Source organism: Oryctolagus cuniculus, chromosome 10 (assembly GCF_051225735.1).
Source record: "Oryctolagus cuniculus isolate XC-2025 breed Fujian yellow rabbit chromosome 10, ASM5122573v1, whole genome shotgun sequence".
NCBI classification, from domain to species: Eukaryota; Metazoa; Chordata; class Mammalia; order Lagomorpha; family Leporidae; genus Oryctolagus; species Oryctolagus cuniculus.
This window is the reverse complement of record NC_142876.1, coordinates 106,991,021-107,003,599: the sequence shown is the minus strand read 5'-3', so window position 1 is coordinate 107,003,599 and position 12,579 is coordinate 106,991,021. Positions and strand designations below refer to the sequence as shown.

Here is a 12,579-nt window from a genome sequence, read left to right as displayed (position 1 = left end):
GTGGGGGTATCCCTCTGCTCTGTGCCTTGTCTTTCCTTCTGAGCACATTTGGCACTGGACCTAGTGTCCTCCTGAGTCCATGATGATGACACCTTGAGATCCCTTTAGCGATACCTGCAAAGACCCTTTCCATATACTCCAGGTGGACCATTTGACCGACTGCAGTAGGGCTACAGCTGTGGGCAGAATGACCCGAGGCTGGGACTGGGCTACCTGGTCTTTCGTCCAGGGTAATTCCAGCTCATATCAGCTTCCAGGGAGCTGGGCCCTTTTCTTATTCATATTTTCTCTCTCTCTTTCTCTGTCTCTCATGCTCCCACTGTAACAACTAGGCTGGCTGGGTCTGAGGGATTCTTGGTTCTGTATGATTTGGTTTTACCCCTTTGTTGAAATATAATTAACATCTGAGCGACTTTTTAAGCCCACACCTGTGCCATTGGCTTTGTAACCCGGTGGCTTTTTCTGAAGCGACAAGCTCTCTGCGTTGGTTACTGTGATGTCACCCTTTGTCCTGTCCTAGTGACGCCTGCCTGGGACTGTTGGGCTTTTCTCTCCTAGGAATTCGGGGCCTTGGTGTGGATGATGAGCTGTCTTCTTGAGCCTCTGATCCTCCTCCTTCCCCAGGTGGAGTTTTGGGCCACAGTGTGTGGGCCTCTCTTCTCAGCACCTGCCTCCTCATTCCGTACCCTGTCACCTTACTCATCCCCCCCACCCCACCCCACCCCACCCCACCCCGAGATGTATTTCTTCAAAGCTTTACAAAAGGGATTCGTGCACACCCACCTCCCCTACTTCCTAAATGGGATTAAAAATAACTTCTGTCGCATTCTCCTTTTGCACGAATCGAAAAGTGGTTGCCTTGTGCGCTCGCTCGCCCTGGACTTCCTGGTGTCCGTGGTGGACTCCAGGGCTTGTTCTCTCTAATTCCAATGAACCGTATTCTCATTTTGAGGTCACCACACGGCCTGCCTCCTGTGCCACATCACTTCTACCCCAGACCTGGGTGCGGTTTTTGCTGTCTTAAACCTGGTGTGGCTGACCCATCTTGATTTTTCCCTGGCCCAACGCATGGGGTCAGCAGCCCTCCAAAGAGCCTTGTTTGGGTCCAACCCGCATCTCAGCATGTAAACGTTGATGGGCTGTGACGTGGGTGGGTGGAGGGACGTCGCTGATGGCCAACATTGATGACAGAGCCAGAAGGGCAGTAAATCACATGGATAGTTTCGATTTTAACTCTTTTCTGATCATTTTTAAAAATTTTATTCTTTTAAATCCAATTTGTTTTCTCTACAGGATGCTAACTGGAATTTTTATAGCCTTTAGGGTGTGTGTGTGTGTGTGTGTGTGTGTATGTGTGTGTGTATGTGTGTGTGTGTCTTCCTCCTTTTTATTTTCTTTAAAATTTCATCTGAAATAATTCTTGGATGTTTTCTTAGTCACCTAGTGACGAAGTGAAGAGAGGCTGAGGAGGTGGATGGAAGCTGCTTCCTGTGAGACGCTCTTGCCTCTTGGCGTTTGCTGGGCCGTCCTGGGCAGGTGACTCAAACCCGGAGCCCCTTTCCCTAGGAGCACACTGCGGGGTGCACCTGGGTTGCAGCGTGCGAGGCTCCAGTGAGATGGAAAGTGCCGAGTGGCTGCTGTGCAGCCAGCTCTTCGCAGCTCTGTGAGGCTTCTCTGGGGCTGCTCCTGAGCCCATGCCCTTTCCTAACTCTCCAGGGTGGGTGGTGCTGGGGGTCGTGGAGGAGCATGGCTGGGAGGAGGTGGCTGTTTTTGGCTGCAGCCATGCGTGGGCCCTGGGAGAGCTGGAACCGTCAAGTCTGAAGGGAGATGGAGAATGGAAGCCTACACGCCTGCTTTTCAGTCTCTGAACCATCTCTGCAGAACCCCGGGTGGATCGTCTTGCCCCCCACCCCCGGGTCTGTGAATTGGGAGTTTGGGTGTAACCTTCACTTCACAACTGCTCGGGACCCCCAGAACTGCCGCGGGACCCCCAGAACTGCTGTGGGACCCCCGAAGTGCCCCGGGACCCCCAGAACTGCCCCGGGACCCCCAGAACTGCCGCGGGACCCCCAAAGTGCCGTGGGACCCCCCAGAACTGCCGCAGGACCCCCAGGACTGCCGCGGGTGTGATGCCCTTTTCTCTTTGCCTACTTTTCTACTGTTTTGCCTCTTCCCCATTTTCCTAAAAATAAAACGGGTATGTGCGGCCTTTGCACTTGTGTTCGTCGCTGTTGAGTCGTGATCTCTCTCTCCCTGCCCCACCCCAGCCTGTCACTCATGCTCATTACTGTAAATGCAGTGCCTTTCAATTAATTATGCTGGGAAAAGCTTATAAATGGTGTTTCTACCTCATTTCCCTAATGATAGCTGAGACACTTGTACTCTCTTCTTAATTGCTCATACTGGCTTCTTTCTTTTTTTTGAAGAGTTGGAATGATGAAAATAGTCACAACCAACAGTTACTGCCAACGCACCCCATCCCAGGCACTATGCTGAGTGCCATGCCATGCATTAATCACAAAAACGTCATCCTGTCTGTATGGCAGGTGTTATTATTATGATTATTCCCACCTAGCACATGAGGCTGGGTCACAGAGATGCTGAGTGAAACACCTGAACCAAACCCCAAAGCTCCAAGGCTCTTACTTACGAGATTACACTGCTGTCTGTCTGTGGCTATCCATCCATCATCCGTCGATTTTTAAATAAACAAAACCTCAGAAAACCTGCAGGTGCCTGCTTCTGCTCACCTGTCCTGAGGAATGGTGGGCGTGTGAGGGGCCGCTCTGTAGTTTGCTGCCAGAGAAACTGACAGGGACCAAGAGGGAGAGAAAAAGAAACTGACAGGGACCAAGAGGGAGAGAAAAGAGGTGTTCAGGTAATAGGGGCAGCTACTGCTTGCTGACTTTAAATAGATGCCCTAGAAAACTTAAAATATGTATCCAAGTTGGGGTCAGGGAGAGAGATTAAAGTGAGACAGGAAGAGCATGGGGTCTGGGTTCTCCTTGGACCTGGAGGAATGTGGAGTTGCACTGGGGGTGCCTTGGAGGAAGAAGGAACCCCAGAGGATCACAGGGCCCCCAGGGTGTAGGTGACAGCCTTTTGGGAAACCTGTTAACAACCCCAGCCAGGATTCATCACCGACATTGGTGGTCCCTGTGCCTGCTACGTGGACAAATTTCCATGCCGGCTTGGGAGTGGAGTCCCTGCTCCTATCGTCCGCTTTGCCCTTTCTGGGGCTTGGGGAGGCTCTGTTTGTTGCATAGGTGCTGAAGGAGCAGCAGCCCCATGTCCCACAGAGACAGGGTGTGCTCTCAGGGCATAAGGGCCGGGATCCGCGGCACGTGGGAAGGGCTGGTGGTAGCATCCATGCTGATGCATTAGCAGGGCCTGACGAGGAGAGCCAGGCGCGGCCCTAACGAGAGGAGAGGACACCGCAGTGAGAAGAGAGGCAGGGGGGTAGGGAAACAGATCTGGGGGCCTCGTGAGCCAGTGTCGCAGGCTCCTCGGCTTGCAGCGGGCTAGGGAGGCTGAGATAGATTGTACAAAGCCTGGAGAGCCCATGTAGAATGTGTGGGTGCAGTTTTCCTCTTAATTTTCTAGTACAGACAGACACACACACGGTTTCCTGTATATACACAGATGAGCTGCCTTTGACATCAACAGATACTTAGGAGACCCTCCCTGAGGCCAGTGCACTCAGTTAAATAGTTTTGACCCAGGGTAGGGTTTTTATCTGGGTGGCTCTGCATCCCGAGGGCGTTGAGCAATGCCTAGAGCCATTTTTTTTGGTTGTCCCACATGGGAGGCTGGCTGCCGGCTTTCAGCAGGTGGGGGCCAAGGCTGGTGCAGAGCAACCCACAGTGTCCAGGCCAGGCCCCCATGGTGAAGAAGTCTCTGACCCCCAACGATGGTTGTGTCTTGGCTGAGAAACTGTTCCACCACCATTAAATCTAAAATCTAGTTCTCCAGGACCTCATTGTTACTGTGAAAAATTTAAGCACATCAGACACTTGGGACTGCTAAGCAAATGAGATGTCACATGTGTATTTGTAAGGACAGGTTCCAAGCCCCGCTCCCCTCCCCCTCCTCAGAGGCAGCCCCCTTCCTACAGGTGGCCAAGAGCCGGTGGAGGAGTAGCTCCTTGTGTAAGGGCGTTCACCTCGGTTTCAGCGTGGCCTCTTATTTTCCCAGAAGTCAGAGCAAAGGCATGAGCAGAGAACAGCACTGTATGGTCGTGGAAATGTGCCTGTTATCTGAGTCATTTACATTTCCTGGAGGTGGAGAAACATTGTGAAGAAAAGAGGTTTTCACAATTTTAAATCAGGCTCAGACCAGAAAGCCCAAAGGTAGCAAAGGGTGGGCCCCCTTTCTCCAATGCACAGTCTGCTTCCCGAGGTGACCCAGAATCCAGCAGACTAGCTCGCCCTTGGCATTCGTTGGAGGTGGGAAGGCCGGGAGCCCCCAGCCGCCCCGTCCCCCACCCACTTGCACCCGCGTGGCGTCCCTCAGCCTCCGCTCCCGGCATCCTTGGAAGACATTTCCGCCCTCTCCACATCCTTTTCCACAGCCGGCCGGTTTCTATGGCAACGGTAAGATTGAAAGATGAGCGGGGAGCAGGAGGCAGGGCCGGAGTGAGAGGCCGGGTGGTGTGTGTCCCTGACGTCACCCTCTGGGCTTCGGGATAGGCCCATTCCGGCTACTCCCATCCAGGGCTGCTGTCCAGTGCAGCTTTATCAGCAGGGCTGCCACAGGCTCGGAGCTCTGCGGCTTGCCTCCCTTTTCTGCTCCTCCTACTCCCCCTCCCCGCGCCCCTAGGCATTTTTTTTTCTTCCTTTCTCGCTGCCCCTTTTTCGGTTTTGGCTCCAGACTGTCGCTAAGAATGCACCGTGTGGTTCCGGTGCGTCTTGGGATGCTCCTGGGCCCAGCGTCCTGGAAGGGCGGGGAGGCATGGCAGCGCCTCACTTGACGTTGACGGCGCTGTGAGGTCCCTTCTTCCCTCTGCAAGAATCCTGACTATGCAGAAATTTATCGAAGCGGATTACTATGAACTAGACTGGTATTATGAAGAATGCTCGGACGGTAATTAGGGCCAGGCCAGATGGAGCAGGGATGGGAGGGACGTCGTATGTCTGGGGGGCGAGTGGTGGTCCTGAAGCCTCCCCCCTCCCCCTGGCCCCAGGGAGCTGGGCTTTGGGGGGGGTGCAGTTGGAAGTAGCCTGACCTGCTGGCAGGCCCACTTGGCTCTGGCCGTTTCCAAGGCATGGTGGAGGGGACCGGCAGGTGGCCAGGGCCTCTCCAGCCAGAGATTCTTTGGTGCTGTGTGTAGGTCCTTTGCTGAGAAGGAGAGATGGGTTTCGGTTTTACATTGGGCTTGCAGGCGTGGTGCTTCTACCAAATCCTCTCTGGTGTGAGACGTGAGTGTGTTGTTGATGTGTATGTGTGTGTGTAAGTGGAAATGTGTTTTCCCATTCTCTGGTGCTCTGTGCTCTCCTGGGGGGTAGGAAACCTGAGGCTGGAACAGCGGATCCAGGAGGTGGCCCCCAGGTCTGTCAGCAGCAGGCCTGGAAGAATCTGTCCTTAACAGAGCCCAGCCCCAGCGGCTGCCTCAGTGTGGAGGGGTGAGGCTGGAGAAAAGGCGAGAGACTGGGCTGGGGAGGGGCGGGGAGAGGATGTCCCCAAGCCACTCTCTGGGTCTGTGCACGGAGGGAGGGTGTGGCACATTCCGGGGGATGGACAGGAGATTTCAAGCACCCAGGTGTATTCCGAGTGAGACCACAGGGGTGCGTCTGCAGGCTCTTGCCCTGTCCTCAGGCATTAGAATTGTAGATTACACAGCCTGTCCTCTTTGATTTCTTCTTGAAAAATGACCTGAAATTGCAGGCTTTTTACCAAAAAAAAAAAAAAAAAAAAAAAAAGGTCTCTCCCCAGTGATCGGTCTGGTCTCTCCCCAGTGATCAGATCTCCCCAGCACTGCTGTAGCCGTTAATAGGTAGGATGACTGCTTCTGAACTGAGTAGTTGAAGTTTCAGATCTGCATTCGACAGAGCTGGATGATGTAACTGACTGGGAGCTGGCCTGTTGGGTGGGCTGCATCCCCATCCCTGATCCTCCGACCTTTACCTTGACCATGGGCTGTAAGATGAGACCCGAAGGGCTTGCCCAGGGCATGGCAGCTTTAAATGTGCCAAGAAACTCGCCAGTGTCTCCAGAGCTAGGTGAAGCCACCATTGGGCCTGGCAGGCCCTTGCCAGGATCTTAGGTGAGAGGAGGAACCAGTGATTTCTTTTGTTTGTTTGTTTTTCCTTTGGATATATTCCTAATAGAAGCAAACTCCTGCCCTGTTCCCTGATTCCAAGAGGCAGTCGCAGGGACCCTGCTCTTTAGAGACCATCACAGACCCCCTTCTCGTTGCCCCGGGGATTTACAGCTCATGGAGCCCTCCGAGGTTTCTCAAAGTAGGCGGTTCGACACAGCCACAGTGCCCTGTTGGTGTCGGCAGCATGGGTGCAGTCGAGAGCCACGTGGCCCTCGGGTGTGTTGGGTGTGGCCACGGCACCCGTGGATGCCGTCTGGGAAATGGGGGAGGAAGGTTTCTTCGGGTCTGGCCCCTTGGCTGCGCTGTCCGGTTCTCTTTTCACATGGGAACAGAGCCAGGCTCTGGCCATGGTCAATCTGGAGGGTGAGAGGTGGCCTGATGCTATCTGGATCTCCATCAGAGGATTTTCTTACCCTCCCGGTCCTTGGCTGAGTCTTCTGGCCCCTGATCTCTTCTTTTCCAAGAGCAAGGGGAAATGGAAGAGGGGATGGCTCATCTTTCCGAGGGCTCATAAATATTGATCGCTGATGCTGTCTCAATGCCTGCTGACCAAAATCCTTGCGCTTTAACCCCTACCCCTTTGGCATGAAGGGGAGAGCACTGCTGGGGCAATTGGCATTTTGGTAGTCCCATGTCAAACAGGCAGCAAGAGAGAATGAAAGAGAGCTGAAGCCCAGAAACGTTTTGATTTAGTAAACTCGCCGGAGGGGGAATTTCATGCTAATTTTAGGTTTATTTCTTTACACCGCTGACTCTGTTGGGCTCTTTCCTGGCTGCAGGCACCTTAGCTGGGAAATATAATTTGCCCTTGTTTTCGTGCATCTTTTAAATTGCAAATCAGCATACACACAGCATTGCTTTGTGTCTGTTATCATTTTTGGCATTGGGATCAATACCATGGGGGGAACTTTCCATACAAATAATGCAAGGTGAGTCAAATGTTTTGAAAAAGATGCCAAATCATCATTTATGTCTAACTCAGCATTAGCCCTGAAAGAGAGATGTCTGCGGATGGGGATATAGATTGCAGGCCTGTAGGACCCCTCTTTAAAGGTTGGAAGAGTTGGCTGCACAGGAATTTTCTTTGGCTTTGAATCCTTCACTCCCTTTCATCAATTTCAGTTTTGATGGTTTCGTCCCCCTCTACCCACCCAGCCCACAGACCCCAGAGTATGTAATGAGAAGCACTGAGCAGGAAATTAATCAGAAGAACTTGGCGGGGTTGATTGCCTCATTCCTTAGAGTAACTGTTGGAGATGCAGTGTGGCCAGCGGTCCACACAGCTCGTTTAGCAACAGCCCTCAGTGTTTCCAGCACAACCGCTTGGTCAGACAGGATGTTGGTTGTCTCCATTGCACGTCTCCCAGCTCTAAGACTGGGAAGGTCATTGAAAAATCACCCACTTACTAAAAAGGCAGCTTCTCAGGCTCCCTTCAGATGTGGTGATGCCAGGGAATCTGACGTCTCAGCTGTGTTTGGGAGACTCGAGCCGACAGCAGCAGACAGCAGCCATGGTACAGTGAGGACCCGTGTGAACCACCCGTGTGAACCCGTGTGAACAGAACCTTGGCCACAATGGTCACAAGGGCCCAAAGAGGGCAAAGCATTATTAATTTTCCAAAAGCTCAGTTTCAAGTATATATGTTCTTTTTTTAAGAGATTTTATTTATTTATTTGAGAGGTGTAGTTGCAGACGGACAGAGGGAGAGATAGAGAAAAAGATCTTCTATCCATTGGGTCACTCCCCAGATGGCCGTAACATCTGGAGCTGGGCTGATCTGAAGCCAGGAGCCAGGAGCTTCCTCTGGGTCTCCCACATGGGCACAGGGGCCCAAGCACTTGAGCCATCTTCTACTGCTTTCCCAGGCTGTAGCAGAGAGCTGGATCAGTAGAGGAGCAGCCGGGACATGAAGTGGCACCCATATAGGATGCCGGCTCTGCAGGTGGTGGCTTAGCTCACTACGCCACAGTGCCGGCCCCCAGGGGTATATTCTGAATGTACCTGAAGGCTTGGTCCACTTCCCTGGTGCCATATAAAAATAAGGAGGGCAAGATTTTTTGTTTTTGTCTTTTTTTTTTAAAGATTTGTTGATTTATTTGAAAGAATCGCATAGAAAGAGGGAAAGACAGAGATTGATTGTCCATCCACTGGTTCACTCCTAGATAGCCACAATGACTGGGGCAGGGCCAGGCTGAAGCCAGGAGCTTCCTCCAGGTTTCCTACATGGGTAGTAGGGGCTCATCTGCTGCTGCTCTTCCCAGGCCATTAGCAGGGATCGAGATTGGAAGTGGAGCAGCTGGGATGTGAACCCGCACCCATCAAGGATGCTGGAATTGTAGGCTGGGGCTTTACCCATTATACCATAATGCTGGCCCAAGGACAAGGTGTGAGGATAAAGGAAAGAGAAAATTTAATCTGTCAGTAGATGGGGAGGGAGCAGACCTGCTGAATGAGGGCGTTTGGGAGTTTATAAAGAGACTGCGAGGAAGGGGAGCTGAGCAGGCAGAGTCAGGTAGGAGCTGCAGGTCCCTGGTGTCAGGCGCCGAGGCTCACCGCTAGGTCCACGTCAGTGCATTCCTTCTCTGTTTCGTCAAGGTGGTCCTTGAGGGCCACAGGTGGGGAGGGTGGACCCAATTGGACCAAGACCTCTTGCTCTGCAGAAGAAGCTGAGATAAGAAAGGAGGCACCTTGTGCCCTGAGGCATCAGCTTCCTGGCTGTATGTTAAATTGTGTGTCTGTGTTGTTTGATTTGTTAATGTAACCAGGTATTAAGACTGCCACTTTGTAGTTATTCTAGAAACTGGTAGAGTGGTAAAAAGAATGCTGGCCTGGAGTCTGTGTTTGAAGCCTGCTTTGTACTTTGTGGTTTGGGGACTTCTTTGGACCTCTGAGAGCCTCTGTAAGCCCAGGATCCCCCAGGGTGCAGGGGCCCAAGGGCTTGAGCCATCTTCTGCTGCTATCCCAGGCCATAGCAGAGAGCTGGATTGGAAGAGGAGCAGCTTGGACTAGAACCAGTGCCCATATGGGGTGCCGGTGCTTCAGGCCAGGGCTTTAACCCACTGCACCACTGCGCTGGCCCCAGAAGCACTCTTTAGTAAACATTGAAGAGCTGGGCCAATGCTTCCTCTTATTTTTCTCAACAGTTGTGGTCCTGATTAAGTGTTTTTAATTTTATTTTTTATTTATTTGAGAGGCACAGTTAGAGAAGGAAAGAGAGAGGGAGAGGGAGAGAGAGAGAGAGAGAGATCGATCTTCCATCTGCTGGTTCACTCCCCAAATGGCTGCGTTGACCAGGGCTGGGACAAACCGAAGCCAGGAGCCCAGGAGCTTCTTCTGGGTCTCTCCTGTGTAGGTGGGGTCATTTGGGGAGTGAACCAGTAGATGGGAGATCTCTCTCTCTCTCTCTCTCTCCTCTCTCTCTCTCTCTCTGCCTTTTACATTAGAAAAGGAATCCCTTTGAAAAGGCGAGTGGCTTTTTGAATCAGGCACAGTATTTGGAACACCTGTTCCTTGTGACAGTTTGTTCTATAGGTGGGTTTGTTCTCTGTCCGCACTCACCCCTCTCTCTATACCAGTGTAGATCTGAATGTCAGGGTGGGAGGTGGTCGAGTTCACACTGATTTTATAAATGATGGTGAATCCATAACCGTGCACAAGGGCAACCACGCATTGTTGGCTGGATTGCAGTGACCTCTGAAAGGCCCCCTCAAGGTAAAGGTGACTGGCTGTCCAGTGGAGTTTTGTCAGGAGTGTTTCTGGCCTTCGCTGGAAGGCTGTTGCTAGCTTTGAGGTGGTCTTCTGTCCTGGCTGCACTTTGCTTTCCTAAGTATCGGCAGTGCCACCAGGACCTGCGTTTGCTCATCTTGTGTGCATCATGTGATGCACCCTTGCAGGTACAGGTCTCCTGCGCCTCTTCGGGACAAAGCGCTGTGCAGAATGGCTGTTAGAGTTCAGTGCGAATAGCCTCCTAGTGTGATTGCTTCAGACAGGCGTCATTATTGCCTTGGTAGACATGCTGTCCTTCTGCATATGTGGACGCTGAAGACCAGAGTTGGCAGTTAGACCAAAGCGAGCCCAGAGCCCAGGTTTCTGGAGCTTTGTGGTTGTTGTCTTGTGTGTTTGTTTATTTATTTAAACCGCACAGGGTAAAGTGCAAGGGGAAGTGACCCCCATAATGGGCCAGCTCTGCCCTGTAGTAGTGGAGAGGTGGACTGCGAGGGAGGCCCAGAGAGCTCTGAGAGACAACCACAGCAGATGGGGTGGTGTGAAGGGAAGGGTGCTCATGCTGATATAAACAAACACATGCCTGAGTACGTGCAGGAGACAAAGAGGTTATTACCAACACTCAGTGCAGGAATCCTGGCATTAGAAATTTATCTTATGCCACCATCATAATCAGTGGTGACAGCCAGATCCTCAGAACGAGCAAGTGTATCGCCAGCAGGCACTTTCTAACCGCAACAGTGGTTAGAACAGTGAGTCTATCACGCAGAGACGTGGCAGGTGTCGCCCCAATCAGATGATTGCAGATGGGGTTGATGTGAGGCAGGGTGATAAGGTGCGCCAAAAAGCAAGTACTGCCGCTCCTGTGGGGCTCTTCCCAAAAGTCCATAAGTCCAACCTTGAGAAAGCATCAGGCAGACTTAGCATGAGGGTCATTCCACAAGACCGCAGGCCTGAATTGTCCACAGATGTCAGTACCTACAGATGCAGAGACTCAGAAACAAGGGGCCGGTGCTGTGGCGTGGTGGGTTAAGCTTCTGCCTGAAGCACCAGTATCTCATACAGGTGCCTGTTTGTGTCCCGGCTGCTCCATTTCCGATCCATCTCTCTGCTATGGCCTGGGAAAGCAGTAGAAGATGGCCCAAGTCCTTGGCCCCTGCTTCTGGCTCCTAGCTTCGGATTGGCTCAGCTCTGGCCATTTGGAGAGTGAACCAATGGATGGAGGACTTCTCTCTTTCTCTCTCTCTCTCTCTCTCTCTCTCTCTAAATGTGCCTCTCCAATAAATAAATAAAATCTTTAAAAAAAAAAAAAAGGACTCAGAAACAATTCTAGGCCAGGGACTAAAGTGACTTGTCAGTTGAATGCCACACATGATCTTGAATTTTGCTTTGCCATAAAGAATTTTCTTGGGATAACTGAGAAAAACTTCAGTTAAGTTTTAGGATTAGGGAATGGTATTGTTTCAGTGTTGGGGTAGGAGCAAATGTAGTAAAATGTTAGCATTGGGGAAATCCAGATAAATGTTACCCAGGCTTTTTGTACTTTTATGGCAACTTTTTTCCCTTTTAAAATTATTGTTTAAATTGTATCTGTTTATTGGGTACACTGGGGTACTTTGATACATATATCCAAATCAGGTTTGTTAGTGTTTCCTTTGCTTTAAACATCTTATGTATTTACTTACCTACTTACCTACCTAAGAGGGAAAGAGAGGGACCCTGCACCCACATGGGAGACCAGGAGGAAGCACTTGGCTCCTGGCTTCAGATCGGCGTAGCGTGCCAGCCGTAGCGGCCATTTGGGGGGTGAACTAACGGAAGGAAGACCTTTCTCTCTCTCACTGTCTTTAACTCTACCTGTCAAATAAAATAAAATAAAAAGAGGGAAAGAGAGATTTCTCATACATTGGCTCACTGCTCAAATGCCTGCAACAGTGGGGTGTTGGCCGGGTGGAAGCTGGGAACTGGCGACTCAATCCAGGTCTCCCACGTGGGTGGCAGAGACCTAACACCGGAGCATTCTCCACTGCCCTCTGGAATCCTTCACGCATGACAGAGAACCTGGGGTATTTGTCTGTGTCTGGCTTATTTCACTTTACATGAGGTCCTCCAGTCCCATCCATGTTGTGGCGGATGATGGAATATTGTTCTTTTGTATGGTTGAACGATATCCCACTGTGTGCATGTATCAGCCATTAATAGGCATCTAGCTGATTCCGTATCTTGGCTGTTGTGAATACTGCAGAAGTAAACGTGGGTGTGCAGGCATCTCTTAGACATGCTGATTCCCTTTCCTTTGAAAGGAAATCCTCAAGTGGGATAGCTGGATCGTATGATAGATCTGTTCTTAGTTTTTTACAAATGCTAAATATTTTTTAATTTTTTTATTTGACAGATAGAGTTAGACAGCGAGAGAGAGAAACAGAGAGAAAGTTCTTCCTTCCGTTGGTTCACCACCCAAATGGCCGCTACAGCCTGCGCTACGCCGATCCGAAGCCAGGAGCCAGGTGCTTCCTCCTGGTCTCCCATGCGGGTG

General features: G+C 51.3%; 1 protein-coding gene across 37 annotated transcripts in view; it reads left to right on the top strand.

Annotated features, from left to right (window-relative positions):
• TRAK1 (trafficking kinesin protein 1) overlaps positions 1 to 12,579 on the top strand; it is a 195,183-nt gene that overhangs the window by 125,037 nt on the left and 57,567 nt on the right. For 3 of the 37 annotated variants that reach the window (XM_051851815.3, XM_051851814.3, XM_051851811.3), the window contains exon 1: positions 4,730 to 5,082. The exons of 32 other annotated variants lie outside the window; for them this stretch is intronic. In XM_051851815.3, coding sequence (XP_051707775.1) covers positions 5,019 to 5,082 — 64 coding nt within the window. In that variant the 5' untranslated portion in view covers positions 4,730 to 5,018. Of the gene's footprint in view, positions 1 to 4,729; positions 5,083 to 12,579 lie in introns of those variants that run through there. 2 more of the 37 variants (XM_089306487.1, XM_089306488.1) reach the window with 2 other exon arrangements.